Source organism: Mus caroli, unplaced genomic scaffold (assembly GCF_978045245.1).
Source record: "Mus caroli unplaced genomic scaffold, Mus_caroli_1 scaffold_1, whole genome shotgun sequence".
Classification (NCBI taxonomy): Eukaryota; Metazoa; Chordata; class Mammalia; order Rodentia; family Muridae; genus Mus; species Mus caroli.
The window spans coordinates 67,311,153-67,334,222 of record NW_028227256.1 but is presented as its reverse complement, the minus strand read 5'-3'; the positions used below and the strand labels follow the sequence as shown (position 1 = coordinate 67,334,222).

The 23,070-nt window shown below is 36.9% G+C and overlaps 1 protein-coding gene across 4 annotated transcripts in view; it reads right to left on the bottom strand.

Annotated features, from left to right (window-relative positions):
• The window catches only part of Spag16 (sperm associated antigen 16), a 945,274-nt gene that overhangs the window by 359,096 nt on the left and 563,108 nt on the right, over window positions 1-23,070 (bottom strand). For all 4 annotated transcript variants that reach the window (XM_021171958.3, XM_085838176.1, XM_021171981.3 and 1 more), the window contains one exon: window positions 13,640-13,766. In XM_021171958.3, coding sequence (XP_021027617.1) covers window positions 13,640-13,766 — 127 coding nt within the window. The remainder of the gene's footprint in view (window positions 1-13,639; window positions 13,767-23,070) is intronic.

Here is a 23,070-nt window from a genome sequence, read left to right as displayed (position 1 = left end):
GGCCTAGCAAATACAGAAGTGGATGCTCACAGTCAGCTATTGAATGGATCACAGGGCCCCTAATGGAGGAGCTAGAGAAAGCACCCATGGAACTAAAGGGAACTGCAACCCTATAGGTGGAACAACAATATGAACTAACCAGTATCCCAGAGCTCTTGTCTCTAGCTGCATATGTATCAAAAGATGGCCTAGTAGGCCATCACTGGAAAGAGAGGCCCATTGGACTTGCAAACTTTATATGCCTCAGTACAGTGGAATGCCAGGGCCAAAAAGGGGGAGTGCATGGGTTGGGGAGTGGGGGGTGGTTATGAGGGACTTTTGGGATAGCATTGGAAATGTAAATGAGGAAAATACCTAATTAAAAAAATTTCCCTTCACAAAAAAAAATAAATAAATAAAAAGAATGAATTTATGAAATTCCTAGGCAAATGGATGGACCTGGAGGGCATCATCCTGAGTGAGGTAACACAATCACAAAGGAACTCACACAATATGTACTCACTGATAAGTGGATATTAGCCCAAAACTTAGGATACCCAAGATATATAATACAATCTGCTAAACACATGAAACTCAAGAAGAATGAAGACCAAAGTGGGGGTCACTGTACCCCTTCTTAGAATTGGGAACAAAACACCCAGTGAAGGAGTTACAGAGACAAAGTTTGGAGCTGTGATGAAAGGATGGACCATCTAGAGACTGCCATACCCAGGGATCCATCCCATAATCAGCTTCCAAACACTGACACCATTGCATACACTAGCAAGATTTTGCTGAAAGGACCCAGATATAGCTGTCTCTTGTGAGACTATGCCGGGGCCTAGCAAACACATAAGTGGATGAGTAGATTTTTATAATAAGAAAAATAACTATTTTAGATGAGAAAACATAGGAGGAAAACTTAAAAATTATAGTAAAAAAATTGGCTTGGAGAGAGGGATATTTTAATTCTATGTATGATATAATTTGAACAAAGTCCTAAAGAGTGTTTGGAAGACAAAGACATGTTTATATGAGGCAAAGTGTTCCAGAAAAGGAAACTCTAGGTGCAGAAGTTCTAGGGTAGGGGTGTTCCTCATGTCAGAGTACAAAAAACAAAAACAAAATACAAAAACAAGAACAAAAACAAAACCAACCAAACAAGCCCCGCCCCCCCCCCCAAAAAAAAAACCAACCCTGAACCTAGGCCTGGAAAGGAACGTATTCTTTTCAAAGAAGCCTTCCTTCATCATAATTGTAAAAAAATTAGCTCCTAACTCAGTGTCTAAAGTGAGCAGGTACAGTCAGTCAAAAGTTAAAATGGAAGGAACAGTGGAGATGGGAATCAGATGAAAGCAATGGTGAATTCATGTGAGAAAGCTATGAATGTAAACTAGTAAAATATGCCAAAGGAGAGGCAATTACATGAGTTGAATGCATTTACTTTTAACAGATTTATTAAACTGCAATTGATATAAAGATGCATATATGTTGTGTATAGAGCTTGATAGTTTGGGACATAAGCATAAATACGTACCTGTTACCACAACAACCACACTCTTCACTCTCAAGAGTTTCTTTTTATATTTTTGTTGGCTTTGCTAAGTGCTAAGACACTTAACGAGAGAGAGAGATTCCCTTAACAATTTTTTGATGCACAATATATTTACCATCAGTCATTCTGTTATATAGCAAATCTTTAAGACTCATTCATCTCTATAACTGAAGCTTTATACCTACTGAGCAGCCATTTCCTACCTCTTTCACACAATGCCCATATTTACCTTCTATTTCTTTCTTGTGAGTTGGACTATATTAACCACCTCAGGTCAAGGAAAGCATACAGTATCACATTACCTGTCTCCCTGATCTTGATTATTTCACATATAACAATGTCTACTGATTTCAGTTCATCTATGTTGTCACAAATGGTAGTATCTCATTTTTAACAGTTGTGTGCATATGCATAATTAGGCAATTCCAAAACGTGTATGTCGCTGTGATGAAAAAGGCATACACAATATGTATACTGTGTGTCTATGTATGTCTGTGTATGTGTCTCTGTGTGTGTGTGCATGTGTCTGTGTGTGTCTCTATGTGTGTCTGTGTAGTGTGTGTGTACACTCATTTATTCAGCACAGTTTATTCATGATAGTTGAGCTATGAAAGCCCAGGTGCCCATCAATAAATGAATGGATAAACAGCTTTATCTTCCTTTTTACTTTGGCACCATGGAGTGTCCTTGTGAAAAGAACAATTTCAATTTGTACAATCTTATGTATTATATAAAGGACTACTACTTTTTGATGGCATAGTTAGGAATTTGACACATGCCTGAAATCAATGCAAAAATTGTAAAGATTTCTTCCAATAATTTCTGTCTTTCTAGTGAGATCCGTCCTGCCAGTTTTCATTGTTTATACTGGACCAGCACTGTGCTGAACAGCTCCCAGGGCCACATCCCTTATCAAGGCTTTTCTTCTGCATCCCTTGGCATCTCTGCCTGGGTCCCTTAAGTTAGTAAAGTTTAGTGGTTCAAATTTAAGATGAAAGAAGTTAGTGCTCCTGAGAGTAAGGAGAAGACACTAGATAAATAGTTCAGCACCACTTCCCTCACAGGAACACTTGTGAAGCATGCTTTCTATAATATCCTCAGTGTAAACTTTAGAATTTTCCTATGACCAGCAAAAGAGTAAAATTGTTCAATAGACCTAGTAAATACTTAAACGATTATGTATTGTAAATTATGTTAAAATCCTAGGATATCATAAATATAAAGGATTCCTTCTAAAGTATATGTGTGTATGTGTGTGTGTATATATATATATATATATATATATATATATATATATATATATATATAATGTGTGTGTGTGTGTGTGTATATTCTGAAATGATAATATTGTCAGCTTTTAAAAAATAGCATACAGAGAATAAAACATGCAAGCCCAATGAAAACCATTAATGGGCAACCTAGCTCCCGAATTTCCTGATTGGTCAATCCTATTCAAGTTTTGGTAAATCCCAGATTGCAGCTTTGCTTCAGGAAGCATGCTCCTGCCATCAGTGAAGGTACACAGTTGGAAAACTTGAGTGAGGGTCAGCAAGGTTGATCTGGATGGAATGAGAGCAAAAAATGCCTGCCCTGTGGAAGATACACAACAGTCTCCTCCTGCTATGTGCATTCTAAACTCACAGACTTACCAGTTTCCTAAAACTATGGAAGGCCTAAATTTTAAAAAAGTACTTTAAAGTTTTATTAAAAATCTTAGAACCATAGTACAACAGTTTGGAGAGAGCAGCTGGATATCCAACCTCATACCATCCAACAGACAACAGAGCCCATTACTCTCAGTGAGCTACAAGGAACATATAAGGAAACATGGAAAAAAAATAAAAATACATTAAAATTATTTACCTAAAGCAATTTAATCAGACATTTCATTAGTGTTATAATTATAAAAAATTATAAAACACAATTTTCAAGACCGAGAACAAATTAGCTGAAATTCAGCACAATAATCCAACTTGAATTTATAAGCAAAGAATTCACTTTCATTGCAAACTTCTTTGAGAAATAATTTAAATGTCAATTACAGATTAAGGACATCAATTTCAATGGTAGGATCAATACCAAGCTTGTGTCTAATGAACAGAAAATATTATGATTCTAAGAATTACGTAATTATATGATAAATTCTGACAAATTCATTGAACCTCACTATTTGCTGAAATTTAAGGGCGTAGAGTACTGAAGAGCAAGTGCACTCATGGGTTACTGACAACTGGACTTGACCAGGTTTGTTAAAATTTTGTGACTTAAAAGCTTCCTGAAAACACAGATTAGGCCCTCTTAGAATCTTTCTAGAAGAAGTGAGTTGACAGGAAAGGGAAAGGCACTTACCCTACAGTCTGAGTACAGAAGGTCAAATCTGGCCAGTATCAAAATCTGGTATATCTACTAAATTTTTTATAACCTATCAGTGACTGCATAAAAGTTGAGGGTGAGAATGTCCATAAACTAGTATATAAAATACTCAAGAGAATTAAGTAAAGTAGCATATGTAATACTAGGCATAGAATGTCATATGTTATTTTGAATAGAGCAAGTATAATGGAAATATATTAATATCTGAAAGCTTATAATACTGAAAGGTAACTACATTTATTTAAGGTTCCGTTGGAGCTTTTCTGTATCCTTCAGCATCCCCCTTATATGTTGAGTACAATTTTATTTGTGTGATAAAGAAACTTTCAAAAATTAAAGCAAAAATTCATTGACAAAGTGGCACCAAGCGTCTTCAACTTAGGTGACACTGGAAACAGATATCCAAAGTTCAAAAACAGATGAGAAATAGACACAGAGGGATTTGGGGATAAGGAAGAAACATCCAAAGTAGAGAAACTGAGAGAAAACAATGACAAGAATGAATGTTTGTGAAGGCCAGGAAGTGGGGCTCGGAGCATAATTCGCATCTCAGCATGGTTTAGAACACCAAAAGCCCTGCTTACACACCTCACCATCATGACTGCACATGACCACAGTGCCAGAGGTGGATAAAAGAGAAGACTAAATAAAATAAAGAACAGAAGAATAATGAGAAAATAACAAAGCAAATGTGTGAAGTCTGAGGGAAGTTTAGCCTTTTAGATAAGGAGATTTATTACACATTGTGCACTTGGATCTTTAGCATGCCTCTGCATTGGGTTTCTTACAAAGGGTGGTAGAGTCAGTCTTCAATGTTCTATTTAATAATAATATTATAAATACCTATTAGGTTGTCTTCTTTATCAATCTTCTTTTAAAGTTTTATCAACTGCTTCCATCTAACAATATAGTAACAATAGAATAATTTTTCAAAAACCACTAAAAAAATAAAATCAAGTTCTTCCTTTGGAATTTACTTTATCTACATATTATTTAATAATGAAGCTATATCATGGGCCTGCCTCTCTCAGTTAAAGAATCTGCAATATCATTTGTGTGTGTGTGTGTCTGTCTGTCTGTGTGAATATTTGCTTGCATACTATCACTGTATTCTTTTACAATATACAAATATTTTTATATGTCAATCTTTTTATGTTATTAATTTTTATAATTTTAAACATCTTATTAACTGAGATCAAAGATATTGATTTTCTATTTAAATATTTTCTGTATTTTATTAAATTTAAAACTCTGTGTGTATATATAATTTATAATATGGTAAATTTAGTGTGAGCCATTGCAGAACTAGATTCAGATTAACACTGACTTTTCCAAAGAAATGGTTCAGGGAAAACAAACTCAAGTCATACCCATCCAATCAGATTGCTATAGACTTATATAACAAGTGATAAAGTCTTATTTTACACTGATCAAAGTTACAGTAGGATGCTAGAACCCCTTGTCAAAAATACTACATTTAATTTCCAGTTTCATCAATGATATGTAAAATGTATAATTAGCACATGGTGCTTTAATGAATTCAAAGTTAAAACTACATAAGGTATAGCCAACCTGTCATCACTGAAGTTTTAATAGTCCAAATGTGCAAAAAGAATAAATAACAGTGACAAGATTATTCATAAGGGATTTCTACAGGTTGAACTGAAATTACGAAGCTACAGGCAGGAAGGTAGGTCAAATCAACATTATACAGCTGTGGAATTACAAATTACTGCAGTGAGTTACAGTCACTGAGTTCCTCAATGGGACAGCAACAGACCAAACATTTGGCTAAACGATTTGTTATAAAACCATCCAATGTCATTGAGCTCCATTCAACCTGTCCTCTAAGGAGGCAGAACTAGAAACCAGGAGACCATGACACAATTCTCAGAGAACAATAAAGAGACAAATAAATGACAATATGTTTTATATGTATGTATGTATGTATTCAGGGCTATAACTTATTTCTATTTTATTCTCATTTAAAAAGAGAATCTTGACTCTAGCTGCATATGTATCAAAAGATGGCCTAGTCGGCCATCATTGGAAAGAGAGGCCCATTGGACACGTAAAATTTATATGCCCCAGTACAGGGGAACGCCAGGGCCAAAAAAATGGGAATGGGTGGATAGGGAAGTGTGTGGGGGGGGAGAGTATGGGGAACTTTTGGGATAGCATTGGAAATGTAATTGAGGAAAATATGTAATAAAAAAAAGAGAATCTTGAACTTCAGAGATGCTAAATATCATAGTGTACCAAACACAACCAGGAAGTTACAGAACCTGTATTCAATTTCTTTCTACCTGACTTTCAAATCTACATTGTTTTACAGACATACCATAAAAGACTGGGGGATGATAGAAGGTTATCCTTGTGTGTCAAAACACATTCTATGATTAAGATAATCTGCATATTACTACGTCTGTCTTAATAGTCATTCAATCATATAGGTTAAAACTTCTCCCAGAAGTAAAACTGTAATCTCTGCTTTGGTTTAACTCTACCAACCCCATTACAAATGGTTATAAGCCACCATGTGCTGCTGAGAATTGGCCTTATGACTTCTGGAAAAATAGTCAGTGCTCTTAATCGGTGAGCCATCTCTCCAGCCCCTAATTCCAACAACTCTTGCCCATGTAATTTCACTGAATCTGGGTAATGAATGGCAAAGTATATAAGGTTATGAAGTCAGGGGCAGGGTTTCTCAGCATCTTCACATCATCATCAGGCCAATGAAAGAAGCATCTGCCTCAGATGTCAGATATTCACGTTTTCTTTACCTTCTGTGGCTATGAAATGGAAACGTTACAATGCAGCTGCACGAGGAAATCTATTTTGATTCTCAAGGGGCGAGGTTATAATTATGAAAGGATGATGAATAGTAGAAAACCTTTCAAAAGGTATTTGCCTGGTTGTTCTTTTCTTAAGTAATATGTTAAATTATTCTGAAAACTTCAGTGTTCCTTATAAGAATTAAATTGTCTAAAGTGTCTAGGAGAACAAAAGCTAGATTGTATAGATCACATTTAATTCTGAGTTAAAAGGAGCAATGAAAAAGTTATTAGAAATTTATCTTTTAAATATATAAAATTAACATGGATTAAGCAGTCTGTAAAGTTCATATACTTCTACACAAAAATTTTCTTACAGCAATTATATACACACTCAGTTGCTCTTTATCGCTGAAATAGACTGTTTATATAAATTGAGAAGTTTTCATCATCAGGCAAGTATTGCAAGAAGTCTGTGGCCTTGGCCTATATAGATGATTTTATTTATGTTATCTTCTTTCATAATATCCCTACTGAAAACACCTGGTATATGTTGGCAAAGCATTTTATTAAAACAGCCTACTGTATCTTAAAAAGTGCAAATAAAAGGTTTTTGTTGTTGTTGTTGCTTTGTTTTTTTGTTTGTTTGTTTTTGTTTTTTGAGACAGGGTTTCTCTGTGTAGCCCTGGCTGTCCTGGAACTCACTCTGTAGACGAGGCTGGCCTCGAACTCAGAAATCTGCCTGCCTCTGCCTCCCAAGTGCTGGGATTAAAGGCATGTGCCACAATGCCCGGCCAAATAAAAGTATTTTAACCACAGTAAATCACTGTATATACATTAAATCAATTTAATGACCATAGGGCTTTGAAATATTATTTATTTCTAATAAATTATTGCATTTATTTGTATATATAAACTTTCCACACAAAATCTTTTCATAAATATCATTAATATAAAAAGAGTTTCATTAGCAACTCTTGTTATAGCTTACACGTGGATACATTTTATGAGACAGTAGGAAGTCATTCATTCTTATTTAGTATTTAGCTCATCATAGTATGTGTTCAATGGTGTTGCATCAGCCTGGATGAGGATAGATAGGAAAGCAAGAGGAGTAGACTATACATGAAGAGTATGATATGAAGTCCTGACTTTGAAAGACTCACCATAGTAACCACTATTTCCCTTCTCGTTTTCCCTATGACTTTTCCTATCCCTTCTTCCCTCTTTCACCACTTGACACACACTATGACAATCATTTTTAAAGTACATGGGGAAAAAAAAACTCTAGAGTTTTACACTAAAAAAAAAAAAAAAAAAAAAAACAGATATAGTACAGGACAACAGTTCCAAAGCTTCAGAAATATTCAATGAATATCAGTTATTTTTGTAAATCCTTGGGTGATTTATTATGTAATATCCACTAGATTGGCTAAAATCATAACCTCAAGCGACAATACATGTTGGTGAGGATGCTGGTGAGGATGGGGAGCAAGGGAACACACCTTCCATGCTGGTGGGAATGTAAACAACCCCTCTGGAAATCAATTTGACAGTTTCTCAAAAGATTGGGAAGACTTCTACTTCAAGACCCAGCTGTAGTACTCCTGGGTCCAAGTAATGGCCCACCATCCCACAAAGACACTTGCTCATCAATGGTCATAGCAGTTTCATTCATAATAGCCAAGTTAAAAACATCTCAGATGCCCATCAACTGAAGAATGGATAAAGAAAATATGGCTCATTTACACCATGGAGTACTACTCAGCTATTAAATAAAAAAAATCATGAAATTTGCAGGCAAATTGATATAACTAGAAGATACCATCCTGAGAGAGGTAACCCAGACACAAAAGGACATGCGTGGTATGTACTCACTGTTAAGTGAATATCTATCACATTGTTATATGGCATGCATACTGCTGTACATATTCTATAATTGTAGAAACTGAGGTCAATATATTTATGCATTTTGTTCAAAGTCTTCCTATTAATAAGCAATAGATTGTGGGTTTGGATCCAGGCCTAATGGCTATGTGCTACTGGTGTGCTGTGGTATATAAAACACGTAAAATCGGATTCAGTCAGGGATTAATAGCTAAACAATTAAGTACATTTGACTTTTTAGCTGTATCTGTATCTGCCACATTATCAAAGCAATTATTAGCCACTGTCTAATGTGTTAACAATTTGGTGGAATTTATCATTTGGTGGGGAAAATAATGGCTCATTTATCAAATTCAACATTAAATACATTACAAAGAAATAATTAGCAAAGTTGTAAGGTATACAAACTTTCCTTGGTTGCCTCTCCAAATACTTCTCCTTTGAGGCCTTAGGACTTTTTGTGGGAGGATGAAGCATGCCTTTTAAGAACAGAGGCAAATTCACCAATGAGAAGAGGGAGATAAAATTATGTGGCTGCAATGACCGAGGACTTTCAAAAGATTGATTGTCGCATATACTGTGGCTAATTCTATGTAGTAACGACTTGGAGTGTTTAAGGACTGAGGAGGCTGGCAGTTATTGAGAGTCAGAGTCGTGAGTTTTGTTAGAGTGCAAAATAGGAAGCTCCCCAAAGCCAGGTAGACAAGAGTTGTTCTATGAGAACAACTGCAGGGGTGTCTTTAAGATCCTGAAATGATCATAGCAGTTAAAGAAATAGAGGTATTTTTAATTTGACTCATTTTATGCTAACTTGAACTTTGATAACTAGAATCTTCACAATCTTCCTAGTGAGTCACAGGCTGCCAAGAAGATGTTTTCTGCTCCCACAGAATTTCTCACATACATTTTTTCTAACAAAATACTTTTTTAAACATTGTAATGATGACTAGGACTTTTATACACACGCACCCCACGGCTGCTGCCAAATATGTATATTCATGATTTGCTGACCTTTAGTGTGATGGCAAGCATGTGTTAACAGTGTGCAATCAGAAAATAAGTTTTAAAAATAATTATACATCTAACTATCCCTTCAAAGGAAGGTGACATTATAGGGAACAAAAAAGATACCATTTTCAAAGGAAAGTGCGACAGAACACCAGATAACACGTTTGTCAGTGTTTCTTTTGCCAGATCTATGTAAGGGCAGTAATTGGTACAAGTTCTTATAATTGTTGCAGATTCTTATATTCTGCAGACACAGAATTCCTTAGCTTGTTTAAAAATATTTGTATTTCTGTATTTTATGACACTGACTTATATCTTGATAAATGTCTTGAAAAATGTTTATAAAAATATTTTGCTTAGTAGGTACACACATTTTCTCTCTCTCTCTCTCTCTCTCTCTCTCTCTCTCTCTCTCTCTCTCTCTCTCTCTCTCTCTCTCTGTGTGTGTGTGTGTGTTTACATATAGAAAAGATCAGTCCATTATTAAAAGCCTAAGATAGCCTGAAGAAAAACATTTGAGAACTTTTCTAGTAGCATGTGGAAGGGTTGGATCATAACCAGAGGCATACAAGACACAAGCCAAAGATTTCTGAGGCAGAATTCTTACTGCCCTGGCTCTATTGGCTGATTTTGGGCAACGTATCTTGATAAGCCTGTGTCCTTAGTCCCAGAGTAGAGCAATAAATGGCACCCATTAGTCAGATGCTCCTAAGTACAGTACAGATGTACAGTGATTGCAGGTATAAAATACTCAGTAAAGGTTACAAAAACCCAAATTAACAATTATAGAATATATGATAATTAGTATACCTCATATTAATTCACATGTATACTGCTTCTTAAAAGTCTGCATATTTGGTGAGGATAACCAGTACCCCGGAGCTCTTGTCTCTAGCTGCATATGTATCAAAAGATGGCCTAGTCGGCCATCACTGGAAAGAGAGGCCCATTGGATTTGCAAACTTTATCTACTTCAGTACAGGGGAACGCCAGTGCCAAAAAGGGGGAGTGGGTGGGTAGGAGAGTGGGGGGGGTGGGTATGGGGGACTTTTGGGATAGCATTGGAACTGTAAATGAGGAAAATACCTAATAAAAAAAAAAAAAGATTCTATCTGTGACCTTCTAAAGACCAGCGATTTTGCTTGGAACTAGACCTCCAGTTAAATATTACTAAATTGAAAATAAACAAATAGGACCCTTGGATCCCCCCCCTAGAACAGTCAAACTAGGAAAGCACCCCTCAACACCAGCAGGCATTCCCCAGAAATTTGCAGACCAATTTGGCCAGGAAAGCAGGTAGGCTAACTATGGGTATTCACCCCTAGTTCATATTGCCTGTCACCCCCAGTTCTGTAGCAGACTGCCCGTATGGCCCCGACTCTCCTCCTGCCCCATCTCCAGTGGATCACACAGATATTTTCCCTACGTATTGCTTTATACCCATCTCCAGCTCTACCAGGCATTCCCTGGGAAGCCACACACCACTTGTGCCAGAGCCGGTTAGATAGCCCATGTGTCCTACACCACTGCATTCTAAGCTCTATAGATTGAGAAGCTCCTCTAAGAGTACACCGCTCTTGTCTGTGGATCGCAGCACTCCTGGAGAGTGAGGCTGAACTTTGATAATGCTTGGTTTCTCTACTTTATAGGCAGGCACTCAGAGTGGGGGATTTCTGGATCTTCTGGCTAAAGCTAAGGTAGGACCAGGTAGCCTCTGGACAAGTGCCACAGTCAAGGCCACCATGTGTCATCCAGGTCCTGGTGAGCTTACTGAGTGAGGAAATGTCAACCATGACCATTGCCAGCTCTGCTCTGGCTCAGCTCAGGACTGCATCTTGCCTCTGTCCTTCACACAGTACTGTCCAGTAGACACATCCCTTGCCTTAAAAATATCAGGAGCCTTAATATTCTCACTGGGCTAGGGAATGACTGAGTAATCTCACTGCATTTGTTTTAAACAGTCCTTTAAACTACTCACCGGTGGGGATTTTTCATGCTGATTTTTCAGGAAGGCATTATAATCATTCATTAAGTTTATTATATAATCTATCATTTTCTGACAGGAAAACAATCTTAGTTTTCAATTTTAATAAAATAGTTTTTATTGTTTTATAACTGACAAAAATGCAGCTCTGTAAAACAGCAATTTTGTGAGTTTCCAAATTTCTTGCTCTTTTACGATCTCTATCTTGTAATTATAGAGATTTATATCATATTCCTCATCCCCCACAGAACTCAGAGCAGGTCCTGTCTAGTTGACTGGGAGACTGACTAGGAGGTCTCCACATTCATTATCTGTAATAATAAGCTGCTATGGTGAATTAATGATTTAAGACTAGTATATGTTTGGCTGGCGGAAAGGGAGTTTAAAACTAATTTATGGGAATATAATCCACTGGGCATTTTCCTATTTCATCAAAAATATTTAAGAGGTGCCTCAAGAGTAGTGGATCACACTGAGGTGACACAAGTGAATGGTTACTACTTCTCCAAGAAGAGAAAGATGTCATTCATCTTCCTCTAGGTCCAGACCTTCTGTATGCCCAGATAATGTATCATTTATCAATTAACTCACATATCTGAGTATTATAAGGAAGAGTAATACTAGGGACGAAGTTAATGTTACAAATCAAACATTCTGACCTTTGTCTATTCATCACACAAGTCTTCCTACCACAGGGAGGAAAGAAATAAAATATACTAAGTATTTCATGAATCATTTGATTCTACAGACAAAACATGGCACATCACTCTAAAATAATCTATGTAATCTTAGCTTTAAGTGAGAGTAATTTATAGGAGGGGGTTGCTAGGTTTTATTTCTTAAATATATTAAAAAATTGGAAATGAAGTCACTACAACTAGCGTGATCTTGGTGAAGGCATTGTGCAATTAGAGTTGTCATTTTTATATGCAAAATTTGATGACAATCATTTCCTTAACATTTCATTTTATTTCATAATTTGAATTTTCTAATTTGAATAATAAAAGTTTCTTCCTTATCTACTGTGGAGCTGGGAACTCAGAACATTTTCTCTTGCAATCAATTGGATTTCTTCATAATTCTCATCAGATATTGCTAAAAGGAATGTAAAAGCACAACCTACTATTCTTCAGATTTTGTAAATCTGTATTTTAAAAAAGTATATGTTATCCTTTTTCCTTTCTTGCAGGTTCTTTCTCTCTCTGGAGCAGTGAAGGGGTCAGTGGGTAGGCTGAATAAGGACCTGAGTTTCATCCTGAACCCACAGTGCACAAGGAGTGAACAACTGTCTCCTCCTCCATGCTTGTGCCATAGCATAGTGCCCCAGCACCACAGACATTTGCATGTGAACACACACCCACACACATAGACTCACACACATACACATACACACAAACTCACACATACATAGACACATTCATACACATACACATATACATACACATACACACACATACTCATACACGCAGGGACACACAGACTCACATATGTACACATAGACTCACACACCTACACATACACAGACTCACACACACACATACACACAGACTCACACATACCTAGACTCATACATACACACACACATACATATTCAGACACACAGACACACAGACTCATACATACACACAGACTCCCACACACAAAGTCACAGACATACACACACAGAGACATAGACTCACGTACTCAGAGAGATTCACACACACTTAATATCACAATATCACAATATACTCAGAAACACAGACACACACAGACTCACACAAAGATATACAGACTCACTCACTCATATTCAAACGCACAGATACACAAGACTCAGACAGATACACACAGACTCTTTCTCTTCTCTCTCTCTCTCTCTCTCTCTCTCTCTCTCTCTCTCTCTCTTTCTCTCTCTCTCTGTCTGTCTTACACACACACACCACTCACACACAAATTACATCGTATTGTACATGAAACACACTGATGGAACTTACTTCAATCCTGCTTTCCTTTAAATCCTTTCAAAGTTGTGCCCATTACTGAAAGAGAGGTTACCAATGCATACACCAGTTAACCATGGGAGAAGATAGGTGATTTGCTTACTGTTCGTGCATCCCACACAGACAGGGTCTTGTCTGCAGAAGCGGTGAGAAGAATGTTGGAGAAAGGGAAAAACTCAATGCTGTTCACAGAGTCTGTGTGTCCATACAAAGTGTATCTGCACCGTTCGCTGCGGAGAGGGAGTGGGAACAAAAGGTTTAGGACCTTAGTATCTAGATGCTTTTGCTTCCTACGCAATGCTAATAAAAACATCCACAGAGCTGAAAGACAACATATGTATCTTATACACACAACATACATATTTCAGATATTTATCTTAGGCATAAGATATCTTAGTCCCATCTTAAGATATGTCGATATCTTAGACAGAGAGGGCTATGCCTACAATCTAAGACTCTGGAGGCAGGGTAGCCATGAGTTTGATCACAGAATGGGTTACAGAGTGACACTGTCACAAGTCATCAAAGGACAGTTTCCAAGGAACATCTTACGTTCATGTAAGCACGTTAAACAACTAGTTAAACAACTAGTAGAATCAAATAAATTTAAATTACCTTCAAATAGTGGAACCATTTGTGGTGTTGTCATTACACTATTCTTTTTTTTTTTTTTTTTTTTTTTTAGGTACATGTGTGGAGCTCATAGTAGAGCTTGTAGGAATCTGCTCTCTCCTTCCACCATTGTGGGTTCTATCACTCACACTGAGTAATCAGCCTTGGTCACAAGCACGTTTCCCCCTCGGGGAAAAATATAATCTTACTGGTCCTATACTATACTATACTATTCATTTATGTCATGAAATAACTACATAAAAATTGTCCCCAGTTTAAATAATATAAGAATTTGTTAAGAAAAATAATCTCCCACCAATCCCTAAGCTCATGTCAACTTTCTTAGACCACTATTTTTTCTGTGTGTTTCCTCAGCCTTGCCTCTATATTACAACCACTGGTCATATGTTTGGAAAGTACTCATCTCCAGTTTCAACCCCAACTATTCCCTTCCAATTGATCCATGATGGATCCAGGCCTTGGCATGTGAATGCCTCCTCTGGTTACTGTAATTTGCCTTCAGGGATGAGAATCTAAACAAGTGTTTTTCAAAGTGTTTCATTCAGACTAGCAGTATCGGCATCACTTAGGACTGGATCCAAAAATGCAAATTCCCAGCCTCATCTCAAACCTATTGAATCAGAAAGCCTGGAGTGAGGCCCAACAATCAGTTTTAGTACGCGCTCCAGGGATGCGCTCCAGGGAATTCAGACGCATGCTGAAGCCTGAGAGCCATTGACTACCACAGGAAATGAGGGAGGAGGACGTGCCACCTTGTCTTCAGCCTTCCACTTTCTGGATGGTCTGTCCCTTAAAACAGGGTACATACCGAGTACAGTCGCCTTTGTCTGTAATGACAGATCACTTAAAAATAATGCTACTCATAAACCCATTTGAAAAAATAGATGAAGGAGAATCGTAAATAAAAGTGCTCAGCAGGCAGGAGCCAGCATAGATACGGGAACAGGAGCAGCAGCTCATCTCTGAGGGTCAAGCTCCGCTCTTGCTTTGCTAAGCCTCGTTGAGATAATATGGTGTGAGCAGCAAGGCTGCAGCAGAGGCAGAGACTGGATTCCATCCTGACCTGGAAGAGAACCAGCAGGATAAGAGGCTGGAGGCTGAGTTTCATCCTGATCTGGACAAGAACCAGCCCGATAAGAGGTTAAAGGCTGGATTCCATTCTAACCTGGACAATAGGCCATCAGGATAAGAGGATGAAGGCTGAATTTCATCCTGACCTGGATAAGAACCAGTAGGATAAGGGTTGTCTGTGGGTGGCAGATTTCCTCCTTGAACAAAGAAAATGACTTAACGGAATGCACTCAGATGCTCAACACATTTCTACCATAAGCGTCTTTTTACTGAGTGGGCAAATACAACATAGAAGGAGGAACCTGGTGCCTAGACACTGTTAGGACAACTTTTCTTCTCACTTTGTAAATTTGACCACTTTAAAGAAGAAATATTAAGGTTTTTCTGAATTTGATTATGATTCAAGTTACTCACCCTTTAACATTAACAAGTATTTTGATAGCATATCAACAATAAAGAAATCAAATCATTAAACACATTGAGGTGACTCTGTATTAATTTACCTTAAAATGTAGGAGATTGGCTAATAGAATTTTTGGTGTTTTTCCTGTTTGGGTTGGGGTTCTGGAAACTGAACCTAGGGCCTCCTGAATGCTTGTTAAGTATTGCACCATCAGGCTACATCCTTAGTCTTTTGGCTAGTGATATTTTGACAATTAGAGTTGATGTATCAATTTGTCCTGATGTCTATACCTCTGCCTATGAACTAAATTTTTACTTTTATAAATACTATTTTAGTAGCAGGGAGATGTAGATGCACATTGTCATGTGTTCAGTTTCACTAACATGTGTTCACAGATACAGCAAAGACCATGTGACCCATGAACCTAAAATGCTTGACACTAATACGTGTTCTATAGGAAACATGTACTGCATCACCTGTGGGATATTCCAAAGTATCTGAATATTTACAAGTATGCGCCAGTCTTACAGTATTGGATTTCTTTCATTTTTGAAAATCATGTAATACATAATTTTCTTTCTTAAATGAATTATCTTCTTTAAAAATTTAACTGGTAATTTCTATTGATATGAAATGAATGAGTACAAAGTTCTTTTTTTTTTGAATTTTCATATTCTAATGCCATTTTTAAATGAACAACTTTAAATATATCACAATTGTCCTAGGGAGAGAAAGGATAGTGAGTCAGGCTAAGAAAGAGAGAGCAAAAAACAGGGACTCATAGTATAGAAAAGAGCAAGCATGTCACTTAAATCACAATTTGATCATAACAAAAACAAGTATAATTAAGAGAACTGATCAAAGTCAAGTAAATATCTTTTCATTATAAAACCTATTATTGTTTTTGTTTTCAGTTTTAAAAGTTTTATTTACTGATAGTATGTATTTGTCTTTGTGTGTGTGTGTGTCTGCGTGTGTGTGTGTAATGATTGTGTTTGTGTAAGGGGCATGCGTGTGTGTGTGTGTACCTGTGTGTGTGTATATAAGGGACATGTATGTGTGTGTATGCATGTGCAGGTACGTGTGTGTGTGTGTGTGCATGTGTATGTGTGTAATGATTGTGTTTGTGTAAGGGGCATGGTGTGTGTACCTCTGTGTGTGTATATAAGGGACATGTATGTGTGTGTACACATGTGCAGGTGTGTGTGTGCGTGTGTGCATGTGTGCGTGTGTGTGTGTGTGTGTATGGGTGTATGTGTGTGTATGTATGTGTGTGTGTGTGTATGTGTGTGTATGTATGTGTGTGTGTATGTGTTGTGTGTGTATGTGTGTGTGCGTGTGTGTGTCATGGGAGTGGTTCAGGAAAGGCTGTGGCAAACAAGTGAGCTTCCTGGATAAGGGCTCCAGATTTGCATGGCTGAGATGGTTATACTCTTAAGAGGCATGGAACCCAGGAACTTCGTCCTAGGACTGCTTGTTGCTATTGATATGCTTGCTTTTCTGTGCTTTCCATTGCTGTATTTCTCACTCTTCTGACATGGTGTGACTGGGGAAAGAAAGACCCTTTCTGTCTATAGCCCATTATGATTGATTCCTGGGTATTAGTCCACAACAGCCTATTGAGCAAATTTCCTGTAGCTCAATATAAAGATGGACTTCTATGAATCAATGCTGTTTAGAAGAATTATTGATTTTACAGAATTCCTGATTTGATTCATATAATTTTGGAAAATTAGAATGATTGATAGAATGTTTAAGGAGATTAAGTTGTTTTGCCAAAATGATACAATAAACTTAGAATCAAGAATAGAATGTGTCCCCTCCTCACAGAATACTAAGTAAAGGCTACATAAAAAGGAGCTCAATAAGCTTTCATAAGTTATGAGACATAAATTACACTAGTAAAAAATAAGCTTGGGACAGATTTTTGATCAAGAGAAAAGACATGCATTCTAGGTCAGATCGCAGGACAAGGCCACAGTTGTGCACCATGATAAGAAAGACTATGGACATATAGAACTATTGTTTTAAATTTATAATGAGCTTATGGAATGAAACACAGATAAAACAACTGCTTTGATCTTATTACGGACAACCCTGCTGTAACTTCCTCTTGTGTAACATTTTATCTGTGAGATAATTCTTTCTTATGTAGAGAACTTTGTTTCGGGGGATATAAATAGATTGGAGGAAAAAATAAAGTTCTTAGAGGCTACTCGTTAGAGCTCTGCTCTATCCTTCAACTGTAAATAAGTGTGTATGTACATAAGAATAGATGAATATAAGTATGTAATATTGTAAATTTAATGGACTTGTTGGAGCTCCCTTACCCTTTATGCAGTTTTCTCTCCTTTTCTTTCTTGTTGGCCCCTTAAGAGTTACAAGAGTTCATAGTTTCTCGCTGATTACAGAGAGACTACTGGCCCCAGATAATTAAGTTTTGCTTCCATCAGTCCTACTAGTGATAACCCTGTAAATTGATATCACCACTGATCCCAATTGCTGACTTCATACTATCTGCCTTCCTCAGTTTACCTGTGGTATCAAAACTGACCTTCAACATTTTGGTGCCTGGAACAGGTACCTATTGAGGTAAATTCCTTATCATTTTGGTAAGGATAGGAGTCTCACCTAGGATACTACAGATTCCCTCATTAGTTACTGCCAGGTTAGGACACGTGAGAAATCTGAATCTCTGTATGTTTACTCTAGTCACTGGCTGCCAGCAGCATCAGCCTCCATCAGCTGCTACCAGCACTGACCCTAATAGCTGACTCTTGCTCTCTTCCTCAGTTTACCTGTGGTGTCAAAGCTGGTCTGCGTCATGTATGTAAGGTATTTGTGTGTGTGTGTGTGTGTGTGTGTGTGTGTGTGTGTGTGTGTGTGTGTGTGCCATGATCCACGAGTGGTGATCAGAGGATAAAGTATATTTTGGTGATAGATCTCAAGCCAATGTGTGTGGGTTAACTACCTTTACCCACTGAGCCATCTTGCTAGGCTCAGATATCACCTTTTAAAAATAACTCATGACTTCCCAAACATACGCTGGACACAGATGATAGCAATAGGCATGACAAATGCACATGGAAAAGCCCAGAAGACTTCAAACCACAAGTAACTATCGGCAAATGAGAAATGCTGAGAGTGGGACTAATAGTCTTCCCCAGGGAAAAGCACACCAATGGGTTATCCAATATGCAATGGTCATTCTGAAAACATGCTTTTACGTAAGATTATACAGAGGAAGCAGGGTATATTTGTGTATTTAGGAAAATAAAAGATAATAATCAAAATGAAAACTCACGCTAAAGTCTTTTTCATTTCTAGAAGGCAGAGTGGACATAAAATCTATTCTAATTTCCTCCCACCTGCCTTTTGTTTTCTCCTCCCAGCGGTAAAGTCTGAGGCAAACTCCTCACGCTTCCCTCCCCAGCCAATTGCAGTGGATGATATTCTGGTTATATGCACTAGTCTCTGACTCACTACAAACATAAGAGATGCAAAGTTTAGTGTAGCATGTTTGGATATGAATGCTCAGTTAATATTCTCGACCTTTGTTAGTTCAAGGGAAGGTCTTCTCCCATGTTTATTTTATTTCTTTCCTTTGTTTTCTATTTTGGGAGACACCTTTTCTTCTCTATTGCTTTTCATTTGCCATACTCTCCGATACTTTTTATTTGTTATGTCCATATTACTTTATCTTGTAACTCAATTACACTTTCTCTGTGTGTGTGTTTTGTGGAGGGAGAGTCATCAATCAAGAGCTTTCCTTTCCATGACAGTCATTCCTCATCCTTCAGTTTTCTTTTTACCTGTATCTGTCATAAGAAAAAAAAAACACAAAAACAAAACACAACAAAATGATTTTTCTCTTTGGTTGTTTTATTTTTTTAAAGCAATTTAAAATCTAACATTTATGTAATTTTTAAATCTTTTTGTCTGAGTTCTTGGTTTAATATCTCAGGAATTCCATGTACACTGTGTTGTCCACTGGAATTGGCATGTATAAACTTATATTTTCAATTTTTGTAGTTCTCCATAGGTACTACTAGAGTTAGTTCTGTACATTTTTGACTTGTTTTCCTATGGGAATCCCTATACACTAACTATTATCAACATGTGAAGGACATTTGGATTTATTGGCAGGAGGGAGAAGAATCTCCAAAGTCTAATCAGATTATTGTGGTCCCCTGACTTCCCACTAAGTGTGTTAGTGACTTGATCACTGACATTCATTTCTACTTTTAATTTAAATTATAGTATATGGGACTTGTTGTAAAACATCTCAGGTCATGGGCTCTATATTAACTCTAAATGCTCCTGACTTCAAAGGGCCAAAAATCTGTCTATGCCATTCTCCTTTATATCTTTTATGGAATAATAAAAATGCTTTCCTAAGATTCAAACTTCCAACTATGACAGAGAAGAAATACAGTAATTCTCTTTGCACAAAAGAAAGATACAATAGGACATACATTATTTAATCCATCCTTTTTCTACTACTGAGTTAAACACAGTACACCATGGTTATATACTTGAGAGAAGGGGGAAATCTCTCCATACCCGCTATTTGTTGACCATGACTTTACACTTTGAAGTAGAGCCTCGTACAATTGAATCTCATGAGCATTGAGCAGTGAGATTACTCTCTATGTTTCAGTTTCCTGGAATTTGTAAGAATTCCATGAAAAAGCATCTGAGCTGGGATTGGAAGTAGTATGCAAGGATCCACTGGGAGCTTTTGGCTAGGGTCTAATTGGGATTTCCTCAGACTATGATTTGGTAAGATGTGGAAGGAATCCCCGTTCTTTATCAACAACAGAGCAATGACCTGAATGATGGAGGATAGATTTTCCTCTGAAAAAATAATACTAAGAATGAAAGGGAGCTAACCAGAATGGAACCTTGCCTTCTACATGAAAAACACCTATATAACAGATTCATATTCATGGGGAACATCCAGTATATGTAGAAATTGCCATGCATATGAAGATATAGAAAAACATGAACCATAGTTAAGAAAAATAAACAAGTAGTGCATGAAACAGACCTTGAATTCATTGTTGAATATCAAAGACTTCAAGAAATAAACTTCAAGAATGTTTAAGTATGTAAAGGGATATACAGTCATAGCAGTGTAGAAATTTATCTCTTAAGATAAATAAAATGGATAAAGGTAGGGACTCATGAACAGTGAGATATATATATATATATATATATATATATATATATATATATATATATGTGTGTAAAATAAAAAATTACTGTGTGAACAAAATATCTATTTAGATATTGCAGAATAGAATAAAGATCCATAGAGATTTAGTTATCAGTATAAAAACATCAGGTACAATGCACATGCATTTGAATTTTCAGAGAAGGGTAGTGTGGTAAGAAACATTTTCAAGAAATAATAGCTAAATTTGCTTCTAATTTAAAGGAAAATATCATGGTTTTGATTCAATTTTTTTTTAAAAAATCCAATAACAGACTGAATGTACCAAAGCAAATCATAGTCAAAATGACAAAAGAAGGCATAAAACAAATCAACAACAACAAATCCCATAGTTGTCATAGATAAAAGAAACAGGACATGCAGGAGAACAGGGCTCCCAATGGCTGCTGACTTCTCACCTGAAATTAAGCAGTAAGAATTATATTTTCAAAAGTGCTGGATTTAGAGATTCAGCTAAAATACTTTATTTATGAAGATGAAACAAAATTTCAGATCAATGAAAGCTGAAAAAAAATTGATCGGCAGGAAATCTTTCCTACAAGACATTCTGAATTGAAGTCTTTCATACTGAATGAAAATGGCACCAGGCAGAAACTTTAGTGTGTGAAAAGAACAAAAGCATCCAAGATGATCAATACCCGAGCCAGCATAAAATACCACTTCCTAATTTTGGTAACTGACCACTGGAAATATAGCAAAAAGCATATAGACACAAAACATTACATTTTTTTCTAACCGGGCCAATTCAACCTATAAGAATTTTACCTATATGAATGTTACAACATCAAAATACTTTATATATCAAATTTGTCTTTACTTAAAATTTTCACTGTTTATGACTGAGCCATAGACAGATAACCTATTCTCTTCACTTTGACCAGAGGTGAGTTTCTGATGTGAACTGAAAACTGAACTAATGTATCAATACAACAAATGAGTTAGAGGGCAGTTTGATGCTATGTTCATTTAGCAAAATAATAAGAGTGGGTTCATAAATATGTGCCATTTATAGCCTTAGATGTATAGCCCTCACACCTAGAGAAGGAGCCGCTGTCTGCTGGTACCTCTTGGAAGAGGAAGAATGAGGTTTCTTTAAGGCTGTGGTCCCAGGCAGATTGTCCGTGTTCCAATTGATGGCCCCATATCCATTCTTATATTGACAGCACTAATTGGATTCAGTGGGTCTTTTACAAGTAAAAACAAAACAGAGGACATGGAAGTGGCAGTGGGTAGGAGGGCGGGAGGTTGGTTTGGGAGGAGGTTGAATATCATCAAAATACATTGTCTTCATGCATAAAAATTAATAAAATGCTACTTTTTAAAAAATTGGGTTTTTAATTAACACAGAAATATTTATTTAAATGTATGTATCAGTAATATGTTAGCAGACATAAAATATACATACATATCTCCCATGTTGTCAACTATCTCTATTTGCAATCTTAAGATCTACTTTAGGCAAATGTGAATGCATGTACAGAAAGAATATATAATTTGGTAAATTGTACCCTGACATATTAGATATGCTTATAGTAAAATATGAACATGAATATACATTCAAAACTCATATTCAGACTTTGTCTATTATCATTAAAACTCAATTCAATTATTTGGGAGTATATTCATTTCTGTTGGCAAGGTACAGACAACTCTTCAATGAAATAGCTCTTACGGTTTCCCAAACAAAACGGCAAAGTTAGGTCTTCAGACAGCTCAAGGGAAGAAAGAGTTGCTGAAGAGGAGAGGGAATCTGGAGAAGTCACTGGCTGAGGTATGGGGCATTCTGGGCGGGCAGGCAGCTGGAGAAACTGACTTGTGAGAGATTAATTAGCTGCCAGACAAGGAGGGCCCATTCAGAATTCCGCAATGAGGTGAAAACAACCTAACGTGACGGTGCATGACAGCGCTCAGGAAACGGGGATTTCCATAGAAGCGACAGCACTGGAGCCTGTGCAATTTCTCCTCTCACTGCTCCTTTCCTATCGTCTAAAAGGAAAGCATTAGTTCTCAAGCAACAGCAATCTCTTTTTCTAAAATCTATTTTTATTATTCACATTTCTTTATGTGTGGGGTGCAGAGATGCCACAGTTGGCTTGTGGAGTCCGAACCTGCCCAGTTGCTTCTTGCTTCCTCTCAGGTCCCTGGGCTGGCGCCAGTTAGATCTTCAGGCTTGCCAGCCTACCTGTCTTTT